Here is a 27,876-nt window from a genome sequence, read left to right as displayed (position 1 = left end):
GTACAAGCATTTCTTGAGAACACAAAACTTGTCATTTCCCCACTTCAAAATGTCATAGGAAACTAGGAAATGGATATGAATAGAAACAAGCTACATTAGTGGCAAAAATTATGATTTACAGCTTCATGACCTATCACTCTCATTAGGCATTTCCCTTCTCTATTTACAATTTATGCACGTTCAGTCTACCGGTATATGCTCTGCTTGAGTAGCATAAACATACTAGTATTGAATTATGATTACAACAGATTAGGACAAGATAAATACTATGTATAATAACCACATGCAGGAGATGTAAATCAAAGCTACAAGAAAAGAAACAAATGCGGCACTATATTTGAACACATTAAAATTTGTATCACTGCAATACTCTCAAACTCAATAATTTGTTCTAAAGATAGATAGTAAGATACTAAGTAAAACAGAATACATGACAAGCATCCAGAGTCTTGTAGAAATGGTTTCTGAACTTGATTTCTGGATTCTACTCAGAGGTGTAGCCATGGGTAATACAGTGCAACATACAAGAAAAATAATCCCAATCCCAGTCCCTCAAATGTCACACTTGAAGATCCAAGAAATAAATTTTATATGTCCTCGAATCCCCTGTACACCTCGGATGGATAAGAGTAGGGGACGGTTGTGACGGCACATGAAGGAAGGCGAACACGAACCCTCCTGCCCAGAAAACCCCAACACCACCGAGCCAGCTGGCTGTATGCGATGTGCCTTGATCGCCTGCAAAAAAAAAAAGAGGAAATACAAGAAAGACAAGGGGGTTAGCAAGCATGTTAATACACTTGCATATTATGTCAATACTTGAATGCATAGGCATAGAATTGTTTTTCCCCCCCTTTTGATTTGTTCATGAATACATTATTCTCTTTAAACATCACAGGATTTGATGTCATAGCATTGTACATGTAATTACCGAAAAGGCCTGAGGCTATAACATAGCTAGACAGAGACAGAGAAGATCCCCCCCCCCCCCCCGCAAAAAAAAAAACAAGAAAAAAAAATAATAATAATAAAAATGAACAGGTCCTAAGGAGGACCATGGAACCATGAAAATTACTTTGTTATACTATGGTACAAAAACACAAATTTTCATATAAAGAGCTGGGACCTGCAAAATGTTTAGATACATGTAACACATTGTATTAGCACTTTGTTATTTTTTTTTCCAACTAAACGAAGTTCCACTGTACAACCTTATAACATGGTTTATGAATTATACTCTTACTTATCAGCAGTTATTTGCTATGAAAAATGTGACTAAAAGTGTTCATTGTTGTTTCGAACTACTTCCAATTTGGGGACATGTCAATAACATTTTTTATTTTACTGATGATACATAACTTTGTTATAGTGTAAACCATTCTCACAAATTTGATAAACTTCTAAAGTTCAATGGCGTGCATGTAGTAGCACATTTGCACTAGTATAGGTACTCACTCATTCTCAGTTACATCCTTCCGGTGGTGACCCTCATACTGCTGTACATACTGAAAATACGCTGTCTCCAGTACCCACTTGTCTAGACATATTGGCTGGAATCCTGGGTGCTCCGTGATGCAATTCAGGTCCTCCTCACCGTCAGTGTAGTCATTCATCTTCCTCACCAGTACAGGAATTCTTTGCAGCATATGGACTCCCTCACTGACTGCATTGGGATACACCCACAACTGCATGAACACCTGTATTATCAAAATAGAAAGCATTGAACATAAAGTGATGCTAAAAGAGGTTGTTTATATGTACGAGTTACTTCTGCAACAGTGAATTGTCTGCACACATTAATACATGAAATAGCCATGCGAGCATGTACATAACATACATGCAGCATACATGTACTATTCACATCCAACATTGGGCTGCCATCTAGAAGTTGAGATGACCTCCGCAAGATGTTGTGTTATACACGCAAAATATCTACAAAATGAGTCTATCACTATACATATACCAGAGGCGTCTCCCATAAAAACACCCCATTGTTTGTGAACGTTGGCTTGCCACCCCATGGCAATGCTCACCTGCTATATGCACATGTACTGTACTAAGTTTGTGGTAATCATCCACTTTAGTGGAATGTATATTTTTTGGTTGCCTGGCTTATTTCAGTTGAGGGTTTATTCCCTTCAAGTTTACCCAAGAGCTAAGGCTAAATATAACAACCAAATACAATGTATATCCCACTAGTGAATGATTGCCATAATCTCTATGCAGTAAATAGCAGTTATTGGCACTATCATAAAATATAGTAGCTTTGTCACTCCAATGCTGTGTATTTTCTGCTGTAGTGGCAATATTTATACATGATCCAGTGATTTGGAGACTCTACTTCATACTTTTAAGAGAAGATAATCATACAAAAGTTACTTAGGAAGAAATTACAGCTATATGGCTATAGCGTAGCCGTAGGTCTATCACAAGTACATTATACCTGGTAGACCTCTACTAGTAATAGGCCCAGGCAACTGTTCTTCTTTGTGTCACCAGCAGCCCACTTCCGAAGCTTCTTTTACTTTTGTTCTGAATAATATCTCACTTTATACTATAAAGTATAATGTACAAAATAAGACTTCGGTAACTGATGTTAGGCCCTAAGTTGTCCTTTTTCAAAACATAATTTCAAACTTTCAAAGTATATGTAACAAACGTTAGACTATGGATCAACAAATGAGCATAATACATTTGAAACTATGACTGGTAATGAGAAGTACAAGTTAACTTTAATTTACCAGTTTATTTCCCAGTCTCACTGTACTGCTCCTGCAGCGGCAGGCGCAGGTGCGTCGCCGTCAAGATCAGCGGCACGAGCTTCAGCATCTTCCCCGAGCCCGCCCGGAGGAGCGTCCACCGACTCGGCCTCAGCCTGACATGGGCCTCCACCTCTGCAAGCGGCTCAAACAAATAGATCTAGGGCCGCTGGCTCGTCTCCACTGTCGTCATCTGATTCCTCCATCTCAGATTCGGGTTCAGACCACCAAATCCGACTCAAGCCCCAGATCCATTGTCAAGAAGCAGCGTTTTCTCAAATTTTCAGAGCTGCAAATTCAGTCCGAACGCAGACGCTAACACTTCACTGTAATACGTTAGTGAATCCAACAACGCCAGTCGCGCTAGTCAGTCGTATATTGATCAAACTATTGTGTACGCAAGACAATGCTCGTGTTAGCAAGTGCCCGAGTATTAGAGCGGAGAAATAAAACGCCTGTATTGACGTCTACGTATGCAACACATTTTCGCACTAACAGGTTCGGGAAGAATAAAATAACGTTGACTATAAATAAGATAAACTGGGTAAAATATGGGCCCAAATCAAATTACACCGTATGTGTATGTAGAGTAATGTTCAAATTCCTTAAACATGGGCTTTTCCCCTCAGTTTACAATTTCAATACTTCATAATCGTGCTTTCAAAAGAGGGCAAAATTATCGCTCACACGTATTTTTTTAACACGCAGTGCAAGGCAGATATGCGAGCTCCTTCGAAGGCGAGCTGGCTCGTATATTCTGGTTGTGACGTATACACACATCTGTCAATCACCCGCCGCTGAGCCGGATTTTTTTAGGGGCGTTCCCGATAGACTTGGGTTTTGGCATTTTTTCGTGAAAATGAATCATAATTTTGAGAATCCAATGACGGATTCGAACTCAGACGTACACAATACGTGTAATTAGCCTTTGTTTACATGTTAAAATAGTATACCTTTAAAAAAAAACAAGAGAGCTTGAAAACTAATATAAGGAATCATAGCTAAAAGATTGGAGATAGGTTAGGTTTTCAGATGACTATCCTGACATGCCCAGGGTGCAGCATTTGAAAATGAGAAACTCATATACTTTTCAAGGTCTCTTTTTTTTCAGTGACAAAAGGTCTAACGCAATCCAGTAGCTGGGGCTAAATACCCCACCCCTGTTAGCTCATTTCTGTACTCAATGGTTTTCAATTCCTTAACTCACAAACTCTTATTCATCTATAAGACAAGTCTGATTTCATGGATCTCACTTTACACAACTATACCTTAGATGGATGTTTCCTTGTAAATTCTTGTAAAGTGGCCTGTAATGAACTTTTTTTTTTTTTTTGTTAAGTAGATTTTTTTTTTTTTTTAAGAGACTCATTGTTGAGTGAGCAGTACCAGGGTATGTAAATTTCAAACTGTACAATGAATGAGCAGCCATGTTGCATGTAACCTGGCATGTGTTTTTCTTGAGTTGTAACAATTGAGATGTATTGAAAGAAGGACACATGTTTGAAAGCAAATCATTTTCCTCTCTGTTTCTTTGTATAAGTTTTCTTTTGCTTTTCCTTTCAAAACAGGAAAAGAACCAAGGGAAAAAAAATCCTTATTTTTGGTCAGATAGGGCACCAGATAACATTGAAAAGATCGCAATGTTGGGTCTTTAAGTCTTACCAATTTTGCTTTTAAAAGTGACATAATACCAATGAACCAGAAAGACTACTGGTCATTTTCTGATACTGATAAAAAGGTTGAAGGCCATTTGATTTTGAATAACTTAGGATGAGCCAAGGTTTCTTCAGTAGCTTTTAGGGAATTTTTTTGTCCAAATAACTTTAAACAAACAAGCAAATGCTTGCAATGTGGCACTTTCCCATTGAACAAAGAAATGTTATGAATGAAAGAGTAAGTTTGTTTAATGTCATGAATGAAAGAGTAAGTTTGTTTGAAGCAAACTCAAAAGAGCGTAGAAAATTGAGGAAAACTTGAAGAGTTGCTTAGTGTTTTCTGGTTTGTTTGTAGCAGATAAGCCTACATAGTCATTCCCCTGAACAGTTAAATAGTGATTGATCACACATGTGCCCACCCACACATGCACAAACTTGTTCTTATGACATTCTACATATCTACACTGAAAAGTATGCCTTCCTTACGTGCAAAATGCTACATGTTGACTTTAACATACAACATACAAATAAGTAAGCAAGACTCATTTTTGTGGTGTGGAGAGATCTGCTCATTAGAAATAAAAAAATCCAAATGAACTACAGTTCTGTAATAACCCTTAAGAATTATATTGTGAAACCTTACATCCATGATTAAAGCAACTATGACACACAGGGCATGAGTGGGACTAAGTGGAGTTTGGAAATGAAAAATGGAATATTGAATTTTGAAAATTGAAGACTGATATTAACTATTTTTTTTTCTTGTTTTAGATGAACATAACTTCCCTGCTTTCTTCATTCTGAGGCTTGTCTAGACATGAGTAGTGTTTATGTGCCTCCGGTGTTGGTTTGATTTTAGTCTTTTGAGGGTTTGTTTGTTTTTGTTTTTTAAATTCATTAATGTTTTACAGTCCTCATGGTTAAGAATTTAGGAAAATTTGCATAAATATCCTGTCAGAGCAAAGTCGAGCCAGGTGTTCAGGAATTAGCACTCTTTGCTGAAACTAAACAAGGGCTTTAAAGTTTCCCATGTTCCTCCCCTCAAAACCCACAAGTTTGCTCAGAGAAGGGTTTGGTGTTTCAGTCGTTCGGCGGTTTCTGCAGGATACTCATGCTTTCCGGCACGCCTGGCACACAAGTAGCGGCATCCGAGCACGAAGAGGATATTCATCGTGCCACTTGAGGGCAGGATTGGATATCCTCTGAAGTGCACACATCCTGACGGTGGTTTGCAGCCAAACCAGCGCAGCGCATTGAGGTGCGAAGCGGGACATGACAAGTGTCGGGGGAAATGTTGGCCATGATAGGAAGGATGTGATTCAGAAGATATCGATAGGGAAGTGCGATCGGGTGGCAGCTTTCTGTTGCTTTTGGTTATCAGTAGATCTTGATAAAGAAACATGAAGCTCTATTTTTTTCCTTGTGTGTGAGCATTATGAACTATTTCTGGAAATGCTTGAATTTTCACTCCCTGTATTTTTTCAGATAAAGTAATAACAATTAGGGAATGGTGTTGATTGCAGTATAGGATACCCATTGTCGTGGAGGACTTGCTTAAATATTTATGAGATTTCCTGTTTACAGACATTTAACTATGTATCCTATCATCTTTGGCAGTAAATGGCCAAAGTGTTATTTCCTATTTAATAAGTGGAATCTTGCGTCATTTCCCATACACTTTATACAATTGTTTGGCTTTGCGATAATGGGTATGAGTGGGCCATACTCAGTGTGGAGGATGTGTGACCCAAGTCATCAGTCATGATCAGTTCAAGTGGAATTCCACACCGTGCTCAAGTTGACTGTAATCTAAATCATGTAAAATCAGCCAAACAGAATGGTAAAGTTTTCATCAAAATGTGATGTAATATCAAAAGAGTTATGAAATTTCAAAGTTTCACATGTTTTCACAATTATCTCACAGAGATGGTAACAAGAGATATAGCAAATCTGTAAATTTGATAGGTGATGCCATTGTCTCCCAAATCCTCCATGGACCTACACATACACATCCTTGTAATTGTCCACTTTGGACATGAAATAAGAATGAAACACTTGTATTATTCACACCAGATCTTTGTTGTGCTGTAATAAGCTAACAATGATGACTCTTTAGAGGGAAAAGTTGTAGTTGATAAGCTATGAACCAAAAATATTATTCCAAAGGTAATTTTGTGCACAAACCAAAGGAAGGTCAGCTAATTTGCAGTTGTAATTGCTACCAGTATCACTTCAGGGAAAACCTGAAACTTTAAGTCTTTAAGTCTATAACTTTCTTACCTAAATTCCGATTTTGACAAAATTTCTACCACTCCTCGCATTTGATTTTATTTATCTATATATTTTTTTAAGTCAACTTGAATATGTGGGATTATAATTTAAATCATCACTTGAATACATGTACTTCTTTGCCATGTATTTAGTAAAAATGATGATCAGAAGTGAATGTAGCAAGAGCTTTTTTTGTATTTTCTCAAAAGTAATGTGCTATTGAGTGAAGAATATGAAAGAAATCTCTGTAGAGCATTATACAGACTGTTATTACGGAGAAAGTTGGAGAAAAAATTTGAAAAATAGTTATAGCATAGTAGAGATTAGGAGAAAGAAGGAATTCTAAGTGTGGATAGATGGAGAGAGCATTATAACATATGCGCGCTTTGATTTGTAAAGCGTAAGATCTCCCTCTAGCGTTTATGTGTGAGTGTGTGTGTGTCTGTTAACATGAGAATGGGATGAGGTGAATTTGATACTTTGGAGAAGGGAAGCAGCAGACAGTCAGGCAAGTATGAAAGAAAAACAAAGAGAGACAAACGATGAGCACAGAAAGAGAGAGAGATAGAAAGTGAGCGAGGGAGAGAGAGAAAGAGTATGAGAGAGATAGATAGAAAGAGAGGAGGGTAAAGGTACTAGGAGCTCACAGAACCGCGATGACTTCCCGTCCTCTGGGAAGGGATATCCTCTCCTTGACGGCAAGAGGATATTGAAATGACGATTTCATGCTGACAGAAACATGAGGAAATGACAAATATCTCCTGTTTTGTGATGCGCAGATCCGAGACGACTCCTCTGTCAGTTGGGCAGCTTCCTCTCTGCCTGCCTGCCTGCCTGCCTGGGCCACGCAGCCAGACTGCTTCACTCACTTGTAGCAGTTATGCTCTCACATCCTCTTTCTTTCTTGTTTTCTGTCTTTCTTTTTTTTTTCATTTAAATTACAATGTTTTTGCGGGATATGGGGGATAGTTGATGTAGGGCTCATGCCAGGATAAGAAAAGACTATGAAAACAGAGTTCCTGATTGTATTCCCATCTATGGCCTTTTAGCTGTCCCTGTAGTGGGTATGTGCTTCACCCCCGTGGTCAAATGGTATGTTGTGGCACATCACACTTTCTTGTCGCCATTCTTTCTCCTTCAAGAGTATTCCTCTCTGTCATGATCTTCACTCCTGGTGGATATCTGTAGAAGGTACACTGTATTGAGAGAGGGAGTGAGTGTGCGTGTAAGTCGTTTTGAAGCTTTCAAAACTACAAAAGCCCTGATTTTGACTCATCAAAATGAAGCTGTTCATTCTGTTGACTGATATGTTTCAGAATTCTACATGATGGAACTGAAAACACTCTTAAGATTTAGTCATTAGTGAAGGATGACATTGTGATTGCCCACATCTTGTACCAACATATGAGTTTTCTAAATTACATTTTTTTTTCCAAGCAATGAATACTAGATCACCTGTAATCATTCAAAGATTATATCATAAAGAATTCTGTAGTAGGATGATTTTGCAGAATTAGATTTGTTGTAGTGTTGAAATTCAGGCTCTACTCTGCTGCCAACCATATGATGACATTTTGTGCAAGGACACTTGTGTCATCCCTGAGGTTTGAATTTTGAGCCAGCCCACCACCTCTTATTCACGCAAACCACCAAGCCACGAAATCTATTTGATATGTCACAATTTCCAGCTTGTTGCAATTCATGTTTGACGTTCAATTGTTGCTCTACTTTTTTCAGTGATGCAATAGGGGAAGTGTGCGCCTTCCGCTCTGTTAAAGGTGTGAAACGTGTTAGTTGTAGTATGACAGCTATATGTCATAGTTAAAAAGATACTTATTCTTCTGAATGATGATATATTATGGCAGACTTTGTTGACTACCTGTTATACACTTGCACTTTGCACATTAGTATTACATTGTGCTCTCTGATATTCATATTGCCTCAAGGTTTTTGATACTTGCGTAAGATTCAGCTTACACTTTGGCTGGCTGGATTTCACAGATTTCTTTCAAGATAACTTTGTGTTAGGAGGTGAAATTCTGTTGAGAGATCGCCTACTTTTCAGACTTCAAAGAGATTGCTCATAAATCTGTTGATTTACACGGACATGATGTTACTATCCTGAACGGTGAGGAATCTTCCTGTTAGCCTTGACATTGAGCAAGTGAGCTGCCGAGTGAGGTGGATTCTAAACTCTGAGCATGTGATGTCTATGCAGCAATGATTCATTCTACGCCACAGAAACATTCAAGACATTATTTTTGAAATACTACTTGACATATTTCATGCTTTTTTAATAGCAACTATATGCGAAGTGTGACTGGAAATTGAATTTTGTTTAAAGGGAGGAGAAATGTGGATATTTCTTGCACTATGACCTAATCTACTTGGCAAGATCTTATCATAACAGAGAAAGAACAGTAACAAGAAAAAAAAAAAGAATGAAGCACACACACACACACACACACACAATCTAACATTCACATAGAAATTGAAAAAAAAAAAAAGAACAGTTGATAATCCTCAGCCAGGATCCGAAACCTACACCAAGTCACACAAGTGGGACTTGGCACATTTCCTCCCAGAAATCAGAAGTGTGGGGAGTGTAAAGAGCAGAATCATGTTTTCCTGAGCTGCTGCTGATCATTTCGTCCAAGAATTACGGAACAGTACATCGTTGTTGCCGCTGTGCACGCCTGTGGTATAAAAGACAAGGGACCCATCGTAATTGATGCATGAGTAAATGACCTTCATAGCTGAATAGTCTTAGATATTCACCAGACATGCTTTGCAGCATGGTGTAACATCTTTGCACTGGCCGTCTGGTGCTGTATATCAATGTACTAAGTTGCACAAAAGTTAGTATCTTTTTAGAAAAGAAATGCATGAATTTTGTATCTTTTGACTGTGATCATGACCTGCAAGTCTTGACAATCAATACACTTTACTCTCTAGCTAGATTATCATTTCCTTTCTTACTGCATCCATTCATCAATTTCCAGGAGTATTTAAATATTACCTGCAGTCCCAAGTTACCCACAAGGTTTCTGACTTTGAGTTTGGACTCTGATGTCCACAAGTTCACTAGCTTTGTTCAAAATAGAGGGAGAGGGGAAAAAAAATCACAGTACAAATAGTGAAATTCAGGGATTTCAGCTTGAGTTGGCTCAGTCGGTAGCGCGTCTGCCTCACGATCACGCGGCCCGGGTTCGAACCCGAGTCTGGACTGAGCAATGTTGTGTGTAAACATACCGTCCCCTCTAGCAAGAGGCAAAACACTCTGTCCCTCGGATAGGACATAAAATGGAGGTCCCATGTATGAGAGAGTCACAGCTCATGCACGTAAAAGATCCCGCTTCATTCATTCATCGTAAAGAGCAGGGTGTCTAACCCGGTGAAGTGACCCACCCCACAACCAACTGGACCCCATGGAAGACCAGCTTAGTGTAGCTGAATATGGGCTATCCAGCCATCTTCACAGATGGAAAATGAACAACAACATCTTCTGCAGATGTTTTTAATGCCAATCATTTGACAGTAGATTGCCTGGTATTATACTGTGTCCATATTATATACTATGTACAATGACAGTCACCGACAGTCACCGTATCAAAATCGATCTCGCATCGTCTGAGTTTTCACGATGGTTCTGGGCCGTTTCAGCTTCTGCTCAAATTCACAATGCAGAGAGCTACTTGATGCAATGACGATGAATGACATATAGGTGAGCCATTTAACTTTGCATAGGCTGCAACGTCCACATCACAAATCTAAAGCTCCCTAATTCTAGACCTACCTTTAAATGAACATCAAAGTGAACAGATTTGAATCCTGACTCCATGGATGAATCAATTCTCTTTTTCTTTTGTTGTTGAGTCTCTTTCTCTCTCATTCTAACAAGTGAGGTGCCTACTCATTCTTTACTGGTGTCTCCCTGGTTGTAAAACTTTGATAAAATTCTCTTGGATTTATCCAAAAACATGGCAGAAACATATTAAAACAGATTGGATGCATGTTATGAGTGACCCATAAATATACGACTTGTGGGACCTCTAACAAACCAGTATGTGTGTAAATGCAGACCTCAAATACAGGTATGCAAATTAGTCATAGTCAACTATTCAGCCTGGATGCAGGGATGATGTATAGATGAACCCCCTTGACTCTGAGGTGAGGGGGAGGGGGTGGGGCAGAGGTCTTTCCCTGCCCCTTTTGGTTCACCTGTTTGGTCTGGCTCATCACACAGCCAGCATGCTATGTATAGCTAGGGGATGATATATCCTCATACCCAAGTTTGATTTCAACAAGTGTTCATGTTGTTGCTTCATTATGAACCAGAAGAGAATCATTTCAATACTATTGCATTAAAAGAAATAATATTAGTGGTTCATTAATTTTCACAGATTTTGTGCTACATTTGGCAAGCTGGAATTCTAATACTGTGTATCTACAAATATATCTTCTCGATTTCCTGTACACATTTTGTTAACTAGAGAAGCACTCTGAGAACGCAGACATCCACCAAGCAGCTCATTTCTACCCATAAGCATGCGTGCTGAAAATTGTCTGATTTCCCAATTATCATAGAGGCCTTTTGTCACGTCATCAATGCCAGCTGCGCGGCGCACCCCGCCCTACCAGAAACTAGAGCATGCACTCTAGTGCGCGTATGAAAACCTCAAACATGCATAGCTTATACTCCCAGGCTTATTGACCCTACCTGCCAAAATATCGAAAATCCTTCATAAAATCCATACAAATTCTCGGTTCACTACCAGAATTTAATCATCTGTTCCTTGTGTCATTCGCAGCCTTTCCTGTAAGTTTCATCCAAATCCGTGCACAGCTTTTTGAGTTATTTTGCACACAGACAAACAAACAAATCACAGTAATGAAAACATAACCTCCTCCCTTAGCAGAGGTAATGAGTTGAATCTTTCACTTTGTTAGCTGCTAAATGCTATTACATTAGTACTCTGTGTGTGTGTGTGTGTGTGTATGTGTGTGTGTGTGTGTGTGTGTGTGCTGGTATTCATCTTTGTGTGCATGTGTATCATTTTCTTGCATGGAAATGTCAAATTAAATTCTCTCTCTTTTGTGAATTATATGAAAAACATACATGTAAGCAAATGCGCAGCACAAAATTGAGAGCCCGCCAATATGTTTTTGAACTGCTCAGCATGAAAATTTGATTGCGCAAAAATAAAGATGTTTTGATTTATTTTCTCTGTGAGAGGAGGGAGGGTAGGGGGAAGTGAGTAATTGATATCACCTTTGTAAGACTTGTTATTAGCTGCAATATGAAACTATGTCTGAGTTGTTTTTCAATATTTCATCTTTGAGTTATGGTAAGGAAGTAAAAGGCTGTGAACACTTTCCAAGTGCTGCCATTGAAGTAGATGAAAACAAGGCACCGATGGTTTCAGTTGAGGAGGAGCTCTTGATGAGTTCTGATTTAAAGAGTGTAGCCACTCAAAAGTGGGGTGGATCTTCTTATAGTTCAGCAGGGCATTTAATAGACATCAGAGCCAAACTGGTTTTTATCTGTCAAAGCCAATGTCGATACATTCATGGTATTCCCACATATTGTATTTTGATTTGTTTGCAAACTTAACAGTGCATGAAAACTTTTGTTACCTGCTTTTACATACTCATTCCATTGATGCAAAATTAAAGAGTGACTAGGTGTGATTGAGCAATACTGTCCCAAATGGATATTTTAATGAAAACTTATATTTGTCAGAATGATATCATGTAAATCTTGCATATTACGAAAGTGTACACAACTTTCCTCATGATAAATAACTCTTTAATGGATGGAATGTTATGTCAAAGGATACAAATCATCCCATGTCAAAAAATAAATGTCTGTTAGTGTCTTTGTACATGTTTTTGTCTGACACAGTTCAGACACATAGAGAATCGAAACTAAGATAGTGTTTGAACTTGTTATACGACAGTTTATTTAGAAATTGTTTGTACTCGAGAGTGAGAACTACTTAGAGAGATAATGATTGCTTGTGCTGCATTTCGATAGCCTGTGGGAGGATCCATTGTTTTACTTTTGAGTGCTTGCCCTTGTCTCAACAAGATGATTTATTACTCTTGTCTGTTGTGTCATTGCACTGCAACAACCAATAGCCCTCCGTCTCATTTTCGCATCACCTAGAAAGTGTCACTCTCAAAACAACCAATTTGTGTATTGTAGTGTCCTTACCAGATGATCAAGTCAGTGACACTAACTGTGCCCGCTGTCAATATTAAGCTGTCACACAAACTGTGCCTGTTAACTTGTGGGTGCACAGGTACAAGGTCAGAGGTCATAGTCAATTCTAAATTTTTACTTTTTTAATTTTTTCTTCATATCTTAGAAATGGCTCTAAGGTTTCATTATGAAACTTAGTACATATACATGTATTGCCTAACAATGAGCTCTCTTTGGGAAGGTTTTGGTCATGAGGTCAAGGGTCAAATTCAGGTTAAAATACTAATAGTATGTATTGCTGAATTTCACCTTTTCCTCTGTACCTTGGATGTGACACAATGTATATCTTTCATTGAACTTGGTATAAATGCATTACCACACAGTCATTCTGTAGGAAAAGATTTGGGATATGGGTCAAAGTTCGTGTAAAAATGCTAAACTTTCACTTTTTTTCATATTCTGAAAATGGCACAAAATATTCGAAAATCATGGAAATTGGTGTATACACGTACATTGCTAGATGATGATCATTTGCGGATCATGTGGTCTTACATTGGCAAGATGTGCTGTGGACCAATTCTCGGTATCGCCAATACCTAGGTGCCATGCACAGAGCAGTGTTTTAGATGCATTATGGGATAGCTCAGGGGACAAGCTTGCCCCAGTTTTGGCTGCATGTGCACTCAGGTCACGTTCTGTCTTTGTCCAGGGGTATTTTTGTTGAAGATTTCTTTGCTTTCCATCATGTGCCCAGCATTTTGAGGTCTTGCAGTTGTGAACCATGACTCTAGTGACTGCATATCAGTAAAATTTAGAGACTTTCAACTCTTTTAAAGCTGAATTATAGCCAAGAAAAAAGGAGTAACATGTAAAAGCTGACAATTATAACTCCATTGAATCGTATGGGAACTGGGATGCGCGTGTTGACAACCGGAAGCGACAATGGCATCAAGGAATCCCACAGTGTATCTGTGACAGGGCTCTTCCGCGTGCGCATAAGTTTTCTGCACATTGGCGATATCGAGAATTCGGAGACTAGTGTGATAGAGGAGGCATATCAGACAGCATAGCGACATTTCTACTTTAATGGTGTCTTATATCCAACAGTGACATGGTGCTTCACTGCATAAGGAGTAGTAATCGAAAAGTGACATAAAACGTCCAAAGTAACCTGGCTTTCAGCCTCATATGATTGGACATTATGGGTTGATATTTAAGTGATATACAGACTATATTTGACTTGCAAAAGTAACTGTTGATGCAATACAGCCCAGGTGAGCCTTAATTTCAAACACGATCAGATAGACTGTGGTCACAGCATTCGGTTTTGGTTTGTGGTGACATACTATCTCTTCACGTGAGTCATACATGTCAAGTGGGTGACCTCATGCAATGAGATATTTACCCTCTGCATTTCCTCTTTCTCTTCTGATCTCTAACATATTAATTTACCCTCATTTTAGCCGGTCATTGCATTGCCATAGAAATGCGTGTTGATCGCAGTATGCCATCATCTTGTAGCGAAGAACATGCCAGTGGACTAGTGGGTTGCAATCCACAATATACGTGCACAAGTTTTGGAAAGCGTATCCCAAAATGAGAATGCATGTATAGCTGCGACAGCGTCCACCAGACAAAGATCAGAATGATGACAATAACTTGTTTTCTAAGTACAGTATTCATCGCATAATCGGGCATCTGATAATCGGGAACCTCGCTTAAATGACATACGCTTCCCAGAAACATTTCCAATGCACGTTATTTTCACTGGATAATCGGGCGGGGACCTCTGATAAACGGGACAATTTTTCTTCAAGCGATCTTTGATTTTGTTAATATTTTACACAAAAAATCTACCAAAATACCACAACAATATTTCAAAGATTCCCTATCAGTTGTCGTTTACATCAAACTTAATACAAAGCAAGCTTCGGACTGGTGTTTTTTGACCTCCGTCCATCCAGTACACGTACATTTCAGCTCGCTGACCGCCTTCGCTTTTCTGTACATGTATATACCAGGTATATGGCAAGACAGATCGCTACAACACATGTACAGCGCAGTGATCGCGGCAAGTAAACAATCAAGCCGTGATGATTGAATGATTGAAGGACTTTTCATTGACGTTCCCACATCAGTTCTGGGTAATCATTTCCCATGGTTGTGGATATGTATTTATACAGAACGCCCTACGTGTCCAAGAATTCTACGAATGTTTAAGAAAGTGCTAGCTTTTAATCCACATATTTTGTGTTCGAAGAGAGGCGACAGAAGAAGAACCCGGTTGCGATTACTCTACATCATTGCGAGAATGCAGGGAGAGCTAGAGGGTCGCGCCGAGGGGTAGCGTGGTTGTGTATTCATGTACATGTACAGTACGTCAGTATGCATGTGTGTGTGTGTGTGCACTACATAATGTACATGTCGTACGCCGTTAGTGTATGGTGAGTGCTCATCGCGAAATCGGGCACCCCGCTTAAAGGGGCCGTGTTTGCTACTCCCAACCTGTCCCGATTATGCGATGAATACTGTACAAAGAAGAGGATAGATGTAATGCACCTCTACATACACATCAAGTCTCATTATGTCTTAGGCGTGAAACTCACCCTCAGGGGTGTTTATTACACTCACAGGCCTGTCAAGTTTTTTTCTCATGCTTTATATTACAAATAAACCCCTAACACACTCACCCATACACACATGCTCACACGCACACACACACGCGCACACACACACACACACACACATAAAACATACATTTTGAACCACCAAGAGAGTCGCATTGTAAGAAAATCTGTATTTTTTTCTTTTTTGGTCAGAATAAACCAAAGTGTAGCCTTTAATATGCACTAGATCACATTACAGATTAAATATGCTGAAAGCTCCTTACCACTGTGTGTGTGGGGGGGGGGGGGGGTAGCTTTTGTTTTTACAGCATAGCTGTACATGTTCCAGTTTAATATAGGGGAAAAACTATTAGTGGGTACAAAGCATAATCCCTTCCCATCACCCCCCTATCCCCCTAATAATAACTACCCACTCCTCTTCCTCCTTTCCATGCCTTTACCATTCATGATAGCAAGGTACTGGGCAAGTTCTCCACAGAGAATAGCCTTCCCAAGTGGCTTGGCAGGACAAGCCACATGGGTGAAGGCAGTTGAAGCAGAGGTGGGCCCCCACAACCCTAACTACAAGTACTTCCTGTCGGATATGATATGGACGGATGAGACAGATTGAGAGAGAGTGGAGTGAGTGCTGTCCCAGACGAGAGTCATTAGTGGTCAGGCCACCTTTGCCTAGCCACACAGAAATGAATGACCAGGCCTGGAGGTTGTCACAGAAGTCCTAGTTGCCTGTTCCTTGATGTTTATTACAGTCAGGAACAAACTCTTACATAGCACATTGACAAGATGTCATTGCAGTTGTAGATGCAACCTAGGATCAGGGCCCAATTTCATAAAAAGTTGATATGATAGCAACTCTTGCTGGAATGGCAATTGTCACGGTAACGACAAGAATCCAGCTACCTGATGGGCTGTTGCTATGGGAAGTTGCCATTCCAGCAAGAGTTGCTATCCTAACATCTTTTATGAAATGGGGCCCAGGCTTTGATGGTTTGCACATAATAGTTTTAGTTGCTGCTGTGTAGAGATACTACGTATTATGACATTTTGTAGAATATTAAGCATCCACAGCTTTGTGTGCAGCTTGAATTTGTAATGTTCAATGTAATAACTGATATGTATTCTAAAGATTAATGAATTGTCAAACGTAATCTGAAACTTTTGGAATTGATGCAGATTGACACATAGATTTAGATATAAGGGTCATTTGAAAATATTTCTTAATAAGTGTTTGAGGCTCTTTGATTTCAGATGTATGTATTTTTGTATAATGATATATTCATCTCCCATTATGTTCAGAGAGGCAAATGTTATTCAAATATGGATATGACAGGTAATGTCACAACAAACTTTTATCATCTGACTTCTTGCCCAATTTGCCAAGTTTATAAATGTGCATTGTTTACTAGCCTATAAAATGCAAAGGGTCACCATTCTCCACAGTATTGACAAACCTTAAATGGGTTGCAGATTTTTAAACAAAGTAGTAGGCATCAACAGTCTCAGTTTAGATGATGTAAAAATAAATGCAATTGGTAAGCATGTTAAGTGTGATACTCCACACACTGACATCCAAGAGGTCTGCACCTCTTCTACAAAGGTAGATTTTTAATGTTTCATGTACCTTTTCAGCAGTTAATATTCTAGTCTATTGCATATTGCTAGGTGTACAGCAGAATGTATATTTCAGCATTCCACTTGCCTAGATGAAGTTATTTCTGATTCTATGTCCCATTAAGCAGATGCTTTTGTAGAGCCTTTGCACAGTTTTAAATGTGTAGCTTCATTTTGATGCTCATGATAGCTATCAAAGGAGACCTTGGCTGCAGTATATTGGTTTTGAGATGACTATGACAAGTCTAGAGAGAAGAAACATGGTTTGAAGCATGTAATATCATGAGACCTGATTATGTAACATTTCACATAGTTCTGTAATGTTTTGTTTGAAATTTTTTACCCTTTGCATATCTGCTTCTTTATCTTATGAATATGCATGAGCCAGTTTGAGTTAGCCCTGTAGGGCCTATATTATGATTTAACATTTTGACATGATCATTACTATGAGCTGATTAGATGACCTTTTTATCTGCAGATTTCTGTTTTACCACATATCTGGTCTGAACAGGTTTGCAAGCAAAATCTGCAAGCAAGCAAGCAGACATGTGTGACTGATGATGAAAGTAACCAATCAGGTGTGGTGTGTGGCTTGAACAAGAGCCTGAATATCTCCTCATCATGTCATCCTGGTTGAGAGTGATGCCAAGAAATGAAAAGACTAATTGTGCAGTGTTCAAGACAAACCTAGAATGATGCTTCATTTTGTGAGGAAAGATTGATTCAGATCTTTATTATACTGTTCCACTGCATTTAAGTCATTTTTATCATATTGTTCCTCTGCATGATTTAAGTCATTGATACTTTTTATGAAGCCTTTTTAGGGAAACATTGCAAACAGTAGGATGGAAGCTGATGGCAACTGAAAGATGTGCTTTTATTCAGAAGAATGCAAGGGAAATTCAAATGATAAAGCAGCCTTACTTGTAACGTGACATCAGCATTATGCCAATTATGTCGGTGTATGTATGTACTTGTGTTTATGTTTTATCAGGGATGTGTTACATGAAGTATACACTAAGTTGAAACACACAATGCAAAGAATGGCATAGTATACTCCAGCAGTTTATTTCCTTCCAAATAACGCCCCTATTACTATGGTCGTCACCTGCCAGTTTTGTAACCTTTAATGCTGTGACGATAGAGATGTGTGTGTGTGTGTGTGTGTGTGTGTGGTTATAAACTAATTTGTTTTCTTCGGGGTACTTTATACACCCCCACAGCTTCTGATGGCATTGTCTCTCATTATTTTGTTCTGAGACAATGGTATTTTCAAAACATAAACATTTCCACCTCTCATTAGTCACAGTAATTAATTTATCTCTGTGCAATTTCACCCATAATTGACTGTGCGGTCGACTGGCCCAACGTTCACCGCTTCTGACATTGTTTCCCCCTTTCCCCAATAAACACTCACTCTGCATTTTCCTTAATGGCAAAGAAACCTTACTTCAGCGTGTATGGTCCGGGAAGCATCCCATTAGCACATCCTTCCACCGGCTCCCTGGAGGGCATCCTTAATTTGCAACATCTTGTGAGCTGGGAGGACCTTGGCTTGGCACTGGCCAATGAGGAAGCAGGGCAGGAGACTGGACCCAAGATGCCCCCAATCAGAGGTAAATTGAAGAACTTCAAGAATTGATGCTGTCCTGTCGAATTTGCCCTCCTCTAGAGATTTCAACTGGTTCCCCATGAAATTACCCCCCCCCCCTTCCTGCCTGTAAGGGGAAAAATCCTTTCTTCTATGCTTTGTTCCTACATAATTGAATCACACTTTTGGTTATAATACATAACAATAACAATGAAAATGTTTCTGTAATTGTCTTATAGAATTGCTTCTGCATATTTGACAAACGGATTCAATGTAACTCAAGTTATCTGACAAGCTTTCCTCGGCGGTGTAGAGACTTCAAAGTTAATGAGATTTGGCATGAAGGAGTGGATCCTGGCTCACTGGCCATATAATCCCATTGATATTGCATCCTGTTACGAGAGGGGGAAAGAGACGATTTGCCACGCAACATCGTCTAAGACTCTCTTGTCTAGGTATCGGGCTAGTGGTCTGCGGACAATATGTCCTTGATGATTTCATTAATAGGTAGTAGTGGAGAACTAAGCCATTACTAGCGTGCTGACTGACACACACAAGCTTGCAACAAGCACAGAAATACCAACCCATGTTTAAAAATAGACCCATTGAACATAGGTACGAAAAGGGCTATCTCTATTATACAAATGTTAACAAGGAAGATTTACAAAGTTCTATAGTCCAAAGACATATGGTAGAGATTATGCCTGTTGATGCACAATCACTTATAATGTCAAGAGAATGCTTGTACATAATACCTGTGTCATTTGCAGCATAGAAATCCCCTGATTTTTTATGTTCATTCAGAAATCTGGTTGTGGTACTGTCAAATTATTATGATACCTACATTACAGTAAAGTATTTTTATCTGGGTCCCTGCCCGAGGCATAGTTTTGGATTGTGTGTGCGTCTGTTCATCATACTGTCCACCCTAATTCTGGTTATTGTGGCTTATGGAAAGCATGGTATGTGGCCCATGCATGCTTCAAAAGGTGTAGATGGGGTGTTAGATTTTAGGCAGAATCACGCAAGGTCAAAGGCCACCGAATTTGAACTATCAAATATCAGTGTCCATGGTATTTTGATGTAGCAAAAGGAATAAAAAGTGATAAACAATTACTTGGGTGAGATGATAAAGGTAAGGTGAAAGGTCATTGACCTTTTGCCAAAACTGTTATTCTTTAGCCATGACTTCAGCTTGAAATACTCAGTGGTAATATGATTAGGTAGTAAGGATAGACACACATAGATTATTATCAACATGAAGTGATAGCGATGGAAGGTCAAGGTTAAAAGGTTATTTGCAGGCCGAGAGGAATGTTTATCACTTTTGGGGGGGGGGGGGTGCAGCCCCTGATTTGATTAATTGTTGCTAATTATGTTGTTTTGCCGCCTTTACAGTAACTGGGAAAGTCCAATTTGAATGTAATTTGACAAAGTGGATGGTTAAGTATTTCCTTCTGTGAATATCAGAGGACAACTAAGTATGGATCAAATTATTCACAAAAAACATTTGATGTTATTTATGGTTACTTGTTACATGACTGTAGGTAATAAAGTAGTTAACCCTAAATCGTATATATAGAATAAATGTTGTGTTGTGGCTTGAAGATGATGGTGAAATCAGGTGGGAGAGGCCATTTCACCTTCCTGGTAAAATTTGCAAAATCTTTTCTTTTTTTTTTTGTAGCAACTCATGAAATATATGATGTTATTTCATCATGCCTAGAGCTTCATTGATGAGACAATGTTTAGAATTTGGTATTTTCTGTGAAAATGTGTATTATTCAACTGTCCAAGTTCAAAAATATGTGTAGATATTTACAGATTTGAAGCTAGCAGACCTTACAACACTGAAGAGATCTGTCCAATCCTTCCTTGTGATAATGCTTCTAATGAAAGTAAACCAGGAAGTCACTAGTTTAGTGGTATTGACTCTAAAAAAAAAATATTCAAAGTTCATGTGGAGCACATTGCACATTTGTACTGACACAACCCATAAACAGTAAACTATCAAGCAGTGTGAGCACGGGAGTGCTCTACCTGACAAGTTGCACTTATTGCACAAAAACATCAAAAACTACTGGTACAACCTGGCCGTAAATCCCATGAGGAAAGGGAAAATGGAAGAGATCAGAGAATGGCGCGAGCACCCAGCGGAAAGTTACCAGTGAAAATGCCCCCCATACCCAGCTGGTCTACATAAAACGAACAGGATAGGCCTGCCCAAGCAGAGAGAGGCGGCAGGAAAACGGCACAGAAGTACAGGAAAACTAAAGTCAATTTTATTACTCCTTCAAGAGAGGGGAATAGGGGGAGGGGCTCTACCCTCATGGCAAAGAATCCTGACCGAGGTTATCCCTGGGTGCTCGTAGATTCTTCCGCTAACAGCTCATGACTCATGGTTCAGCATCCAGTAGCAAATACGAAGTTAAGTTGGCGGTGCAGTAGCTTCTCCCACCAAGATATCAAATGGAATCATATTTCCCCCTGAAGAAATTGGCAAGAACATTGAATATATTCCAGCATTTTTGAACTTGTTCATTTATACGAATTATGGGCACTTTATTGATGGGTTTGATAATAATAGCACAGCATTAAAAGAATTGTGGTGGAAATTAACAATCAGAAGCAGGATTCAAGATTTTTTTTCCTTGTAACAGCCACAAGTGGATGTACTGCAAATTATGTATGAAATGTTTTCCTTAAATTTAATTTCTATCTAGTAGTTAGTATCAAAGCCCACAACTTTGTGGTTGTGACTTCACCTTTAATAGCTACCGTGTGATTTCATGTGGTTGTGACTATTAGGAAGTCAGTTAAAGACTGACCTGTCATTATCATGGAAACAAGTGAACTGTTGAAACAGTCTTGCTGGTAGGATGTGAAAGTTTTCTTTCAGCATCAGAATTTGGTATAACATGTGAGCTCTATGAAAATGTGTATTATGATGCATTCAGGAGTCAAAAAGTTGCAAAATGTCCTCCAAGGTTTTACAGCCCCATGGCGCCTATTTATTTATGTTTGTTTAGTTCATAAGTACAAGTCGGTTTACACCAATAAAATTGTTTACTTTTAAAAAATGGCTTTGCAGTAAACATCAATTTAATGCCCATCAACTTAAAATAACATGCTACTTTGCCATTGGACTGCAGTGATAAAGAAATGTACAAAATACTTTAAACAAAAGAAAGAAAATGATTTCCCTTTTGAACTCATCAAATTCAAGTGATATTTTTTGTCTAAATTGCAGTCTATTGCTTTGATGTCTGTCTAATATAGCTGCAGGTCAGACAATCAGATCTTAAAAGGAAGGGATATTTTGTAATTTAAGAATATTGTAGCTATTTATGAATATCAAATAACCTCATATGAAATGTTACACAATGACCTTATCCTTTCCTTTTATTCTATAATTATCTCTAAATACTTTCAGTAAAATGGAATTATTTGAATTTTGAAGCATGCAAATGTAATCCCCAAATATGCTTTGAAAGCAGTTAACCTTCATCAAGAATGCATGCAGTTTGAATATGAGTATGGGAGATCACAGACAAAAGGGCAGTTTCTTCATTTTTACATAGTTTTTTTTTTATCAGAAGTCAAGTCTAGATTTTTTGTGATGAAAATGAAACCTATAGTGTCTCTCTTTTCCTCTTTCCCTACTATCATGTCATCCAAACAAGCAAACATCACTGAATTGGCTCAGAAAAAAATAAAGGAATAGCACAAAGTGCCCACTTTTGCAGTATTTCAGTTCTTTGTAGTGATTATCCAACACAGAATTATAGAACTTTCATTAAACTGGGCACAAAATTTGTCAAACGAATGTATGTCTTCATAAGATTGCGAGTTTGTGTCACAGTAGATATGCAAATCACATACGCAAAGGTGATGTTATTGCTCTAATTTTTCATTAACCTGCAAACAAATTTAGGCTAAATTACTGTAAAGCATGATATATTTGTGGTGTGAAAATTTCGTGAATTGGAGCCGATGGCCTTTCTTGTGGCATGAAATTTTCGCGAATTGCCACTGGCATCCATTGCATGTTGTGTAGACAAGAATTTTCGGGTGCAATTTAATTTCTCGAATGTTGGCTCTCGCGAAATTTGCAAAATTAAAATGCACACGAACATTCCTCGTTTTGCAGTACATCTTTTTGAAATGTGCATGTGCTGTTCACTTCAACTTGTTTATCTGTGGTGTTGTGAGAATTTGCTTTGACAACTGTCAGGCAGGAAAGGTTGCAGTTGCTAAGTGTATCGATGGAAACATGGTTTTGATGATATTTTTGTGCAAAATCCAAATGAATATAGATCATCACTGCACTTGAAGGAGATTCCTGGATTACTAGATTTTGAATTAGAATTAGAATGAGGATGAGAACTGCACCAGTAAACATTGCTTGCTTCCAAAACATTAAAACATTAATGTTGAAGTTTGTGCTCACTGAAATTACTTTAGTGGCATTTCAGATGTTACCAGATGCTTACAAGTTGTACTACAAGAGCAGACACTTCTTATCCTTACCTTTACTGTTCTACAGCCTTACAACAGGGGTGATTAGGCATCATGAATCTGTCATTAATTGCACCAAGACTTTTCAATCCCATATTTCAAGGAATTTCTGTTGATTATTGAAGCTGATGATTCTCATAGTAAGAGAAATGCAAAGTCAGTCAAGAATTTATCGGTAAACAAGAGAACTTCTCATGTGTCCCCCGGAAAGAGCTAGAAATAACATGTAGTGGACAGAATGGCAATTTATAGACTTCTGCACCAGTGTGTATTAAGCACCACCTTTATAGAAGGGCATGTCTTAAAATGCAAATGTTTTATTTTTATATTTTCATTTCTAAGTTGAATAAAGCCACCAGTATCCTACCAAGTACAGTTTTCATCCATTTTAAGGAAGCACAAATATTTTGAAAACTCAAGAAACTAGAACATTGGCATACATATGTAGAGTACCTGTAACTGTGTATGCCACTTTTTTTTTTGTTTTGTTTTTGTGAGTGTATGTTACAACTTCAGACTTGTAAGGCAAATTTGAGAGTGGCTGAAGTCGGGAATGAAAACCACTATGACAGAGAATGAGAAGGAAGTATTTGGAAATGAGTTATGCATTGTGTTTGTATTACAAGAGGCAATATCTTTGCTAGCTGTCAATTTTTGCAAATATTACTCGACTCTTAAAGTCTGTAAATTAGCCCAGTTTACAGTAGCTTATAGTTCACAGTTCAACTACCTGTTGAATACCTGTTGAATTCCTGGTTTTATCGTATGCCGGAAAGTATCAGATAGATGTCTCAGATTTGAGTTCCAGACCCTGCCCATTCGAAATTCCAAAATTGTTACTTAGTGGGTATTGTCTATTTTTGATGGACTACACCTACTCAAGTCTACATAATTTGTTTACCATCTGCCCTATTCCACATTTTCTTTTCTTTTTAAAGGTGATTTCATAATTGTACGTAAGGTGAAAATATAGCAGAGATTGCTTTTGAACATAATGTGGATATTCTAAGAATATTTATATGATATTGACTGGCCTCGAGGGAGATACCAGAAAATATTGCCCAAACTGAAAGAATATTGCCCGAGTCGAAGACGAGGGCAATATTCTTTTAGTGCGGGCAATATTAATTGAGGAATGAGGAAGTGATTTTTTTTTTCTTCATGTAGCAGCAGACATAAGGGTCAATTTATATATCAAATGTCAGTGAACTGCAGCTGCAAAATCAGTTTTATCATATATTTAGACCTTTAGCAAAATGTGATATTCAGTGATCATGTAAATAGATGGGGGGGGGGGGGCTTTTGTATGATTGAAAGAACATCAGCATAATGAAGTTATTAGGATTACAGGTGAAAATTAAGTTCCAACATCTATAAAGTATGCTGTTGTTAAATGTTCCTTAATAATTTAGATCGAAGAGTGTTCAGTGATTGTGTGATTTGGAAATAGGCATGTGGATATGTCTTTACGTGTGAGACATTAGATGAATGGAGAAAGAATATCTGGCTTGTTGTTTAATCTTTGGAAGGACAAAATCAATGAACTTGATCAGAAAATGGGACTTAGTGACAAATTATGCTTGTTACTGTCTTAACCCGTTGAGGATGATTTGATTTTGCTACAACACACATTTCTCATAGACGCCTGCCCAAGTATACTCGGGACTCGTCCTCAACGGGTTAAGATACATCCTACACATTGCTTACTAGTGAAGGTGAGCTTATGGCAACATTAGGCCTACGATGTGTGATAACACTGTTGCATCCCAGACTACCAAATACTAGCTGTCTGACTGCATTAAAGTACTTAACTCGCAAAGTGCTTGTAAATGTTGCTCAAAGTGGAGAAAGAGAGCCCTTTGATAGGCATATAGGCCTATACATGCTATAAAACGGATATTGACCTCTCGTGTTAGTAGGTCGTGCAGGCGTCTGCATGTTCCTCCACAAGCCCAGGAGAGTGCAGTGATCAGATGTATAGGATGGGCCTCCCACATGGCTTTGATGAATGGCGCTGTCTGATATTCAATCTACCGCCTTGGAGAAGATCCGCCCAGGGCTACAACTTGCCAAGAGATGACACTGAGAAGTCCCAAAGACAACTTGTGGTCACTCCTGTTCATTTGATTTTATGTTTCAGTAACAAAACTCAGATGACTGTGGTGGCACTATTGTTTTCCTGTGTCTGGCCAAATGCTGCCGTGTGACATCTGTTATGAATGATACCCGATCAGGACTTTGCTTCGTCGATTTCAAATCTTATGAGTGATATTTACTTGGGAGGTCATTTGCAAATTTCCAAGAGTCTGATATGTATAGGAGTCAAAATTGGTAGAAGCTTAATCTACCTAGATGAAGGGAAAGGCAATGATTACGGCTAAAATCTAGAGTTTTGTGTAAAATATGTTAAAGTTTATTACAATGTCTATATTGATGGAGTAGAGGTGTATATGTCCATTGTTTGTTGATTCATTACTATGTTGTCATGTGGCTATGTAATCAGGACAGTTTCGAGTTTCAGATCAGGAGCTTTACCAATGCAGGGAAGAGAAAGATACCATCAGCATCATCCGTGAATATGTCAGCATTTCAGTTTTGTCTTGCCAAATACATTTGGGCTTTGTTAACAACATTTGATTTAGAATTCATTGTCTTGGATGTAATAATCCCTGTCTCAATTCTTTTGAGCTACATTTGTTTGTTTTTGTTTTAACATCAGACTAACAACTAAAAGTACCTTAGCTAAACTATCTTAGAACAAAGCTGCCAAATAGACTCCACAGAGCACTCAGTATTACACAGGGGTTTTGCACAAAACTGACAATTCCTTTGAAAAGATCTTGTTTGAACCTACTACCTTCTTTTTATGACTCTATGATGACAATAGAGCACCAAAAATTCAGACAAATATTTGGTGCATAGCAATTTGTGAAAAGTAAATAGATCTGCTTCTGAAAAAGTCTGATTAAAGCCAGAGAGTTGTGAGTATATATGCCAGGATGATGAACACTTTCGAGCATTCATAAGTAGACCAGACAAGTGCATTTTCTAACCAAATTTCCATCAGGATATTTTAGTGAATTCACTTCCTGCTGATTTGTTTCAAACGGATGTCTTTGTTTATCCTGGGGCCAGTGTATGGGCTAGTGAAGCTTTTTATAGATATGGTGAACCTTCCTTTCTTCCTCCCCCATTGTTTTGGTTTCAGTGGATGCTGAAGGTTGAATGTGTAGGTTAATCACCCTTTTCCCTCTATTTTTTATTTGTTTGATATTATGCGGTATGATATCTTATGTAAACTTAACATGATAAACAAAGACATTCATGGCGTATCAGGTATCAGGACAGGAAAATGAGAGTTATCCTTCATTTTGCAATTATCAACAACACAGGATTGTGCATAGTATGTGGATTAAAAGAGTAATGAGAGACTATTTTTAAGTCAGGTTAGGTATGAAGACAATTGACAGAACTATTCCATTTATAGTAAGAAGGATGAAAGTGGAAGTAACATAACATCATTTTATAAGTCTTTTTTATTGTTTGTCAGAAGAGTTGCTTTCAAAGTCCAACTGTGTGCTATAATGTTTGAGATTGTTTTTTTTTAAAGGGTTTTAGTAGTTTTAAGTGCAGATGCAAATATCAGAATAGAATGAATAATCATTTGTTTCATAATGAATAAAGGTCTTGCATTTCATGCTTTTTTTCTATGATTTGTACATCAAGCATTGAATATTCTTTAGTTCCTTCTTAGATTTTCTCCATTTGGTATTAGACCTCCAACAAGCTTCAGTACAGAAGTTTTGTGCAACCTTTGAAGTAATGGTGAAAATGAATCTTCATAAGATGTCTATACTCCACACACATAGGAACAAAGCAATGCAAAAGTTTTTGCAAGATGGATATGTCCTTATAGAAGTTATAACTATTTTAGCCTGGTTTTAGAGTTTTTAAGTATTTCAGTCTGAGCACCTGCCTACCAGGTTATTTGATGGACAACTGAAGAGAGTCACTTGTAGTTTCACTCATTTTGGAGTGACCTCAGGGATCACTCAAAGATTTTGGAGTGATCCCTGAGGTCACTCGAAAACGAGTGAAAATGAACATTTTCACTCGAAATTCATTCCAATTTCACTCGAAATTCACTCTTTTCTGTAATTCACTCCTACAAGAGTGAACATTTTCACTCGATCTTTTTTAGAGAGTAAATTCCTGAAAATAACAGTGATTAAACCACTGATGGGGCTACCCTAGGTAAAACAATTTAATTAAAACAATTAAATCCAAAAAAAGGAATGAGTGACAAATTTTGTGAATTCAGTTAAATTCATGCATCATTGCTGCTGCCTATTGTACTATCAAAGTTATCAATGGTATTCTAATTAAGTGGTCCCGAGAATGACATCATTCCAAGCCACGTTTATCTAGTGTCTGTTTTTAGTTTACCTTATCATATTGCATCTAATTTTAACAAGTGCATAAGAGTGGTCTTAACTCAGTTAGATCTCCATTTTCCTTTACCTTAATTCCACCTACAATCACCACTAGTTTAAATACCGGGTAAGTTTGTCTCCTTGTTGGCTAGTATGAAAATCAATATCAAATAGTGAGAGTTGTGGACTTATAAAATATCACTTGT

At 38.2% G+C, this 27,876-nt stretch overlaps 2 protein-coding genes across 5 annotated transcripts in view; one reads left to right on the top strand and one right to left on the bottom strand.

Moving 5' to 3' along the window:
- The window catches only part of LOC140233439 (uncharacterized), a 93,240-nt gene that overhangs the window by 35,940 nt on the left and 29,424 nt on the right, over positions 1–27,876 (top strand). For all 4 annotated transcript variants that reach the window (XM_072313562.1, XM_072313578.1, XM_072313570.1 and 1 more), the window contains one exon: positions 18,579–18,744. In XM_072313562.1, the coding sequence (XP_072169663.1) occupies positions 18,579–18,744 (166 nt within the window). The remainder of the gene's footprint in view (positions 1–18,578; positions 18,745–27,876) is intronic.
- LOC140246855 (uncharacterized) lies at positions 108–2,797 on the bottom strand. The gene is made up of 3 exons (XM_072326185.1): positions 2,742–2,797; positions 1,456–1,697; positions 108–738 (listed from the first exon to the last, which is right to left on the bottom strand). Exons 2-3 carry the CDS (start codon positions 1,689–1,691, stop codon positions 588–590), a joined length of 387 nt encoding a protein of 128 aa, XP_072182286.1. The 5' UTR covers positions 1,692–1,697; positions 2,742–2,797; the 3' UTR covers positions 108–587.

This window comes from Diadema setosum, chromosome 1 (assembly GCF_964275005.1).
Source record: "Diadema setosum chromosome 1, eeDiaSeto1, whole genome shotgun sequence".
Lineage (NCBI taxonomy): Eukaryota > Metazoa > Echinodermata > Echinoidea > Diadematoida > Diadematidae > Diadema > Diadema setosum.
This window is presented reverse-complemented; position numbering and strand designations above follow the sequence as displayed.

Bases quoted from the DNA above. Each gene is read 5' to 3' on its own strand.
- LOC140246855 (XM_072326185.1), bottom strand. From the start codon at position 1,691: ATGCAGTTGTGGGTGTATCCCAATGCAGTCAGTGAGGGAGTCCATATG. The intron at 739-1,455 runs GTGAGTACCTAT...TTTTTTTTGCAG, and splicing joins AAGGATGTAACTGAGAATGA to GCGATCAAGGCACATCGCAT.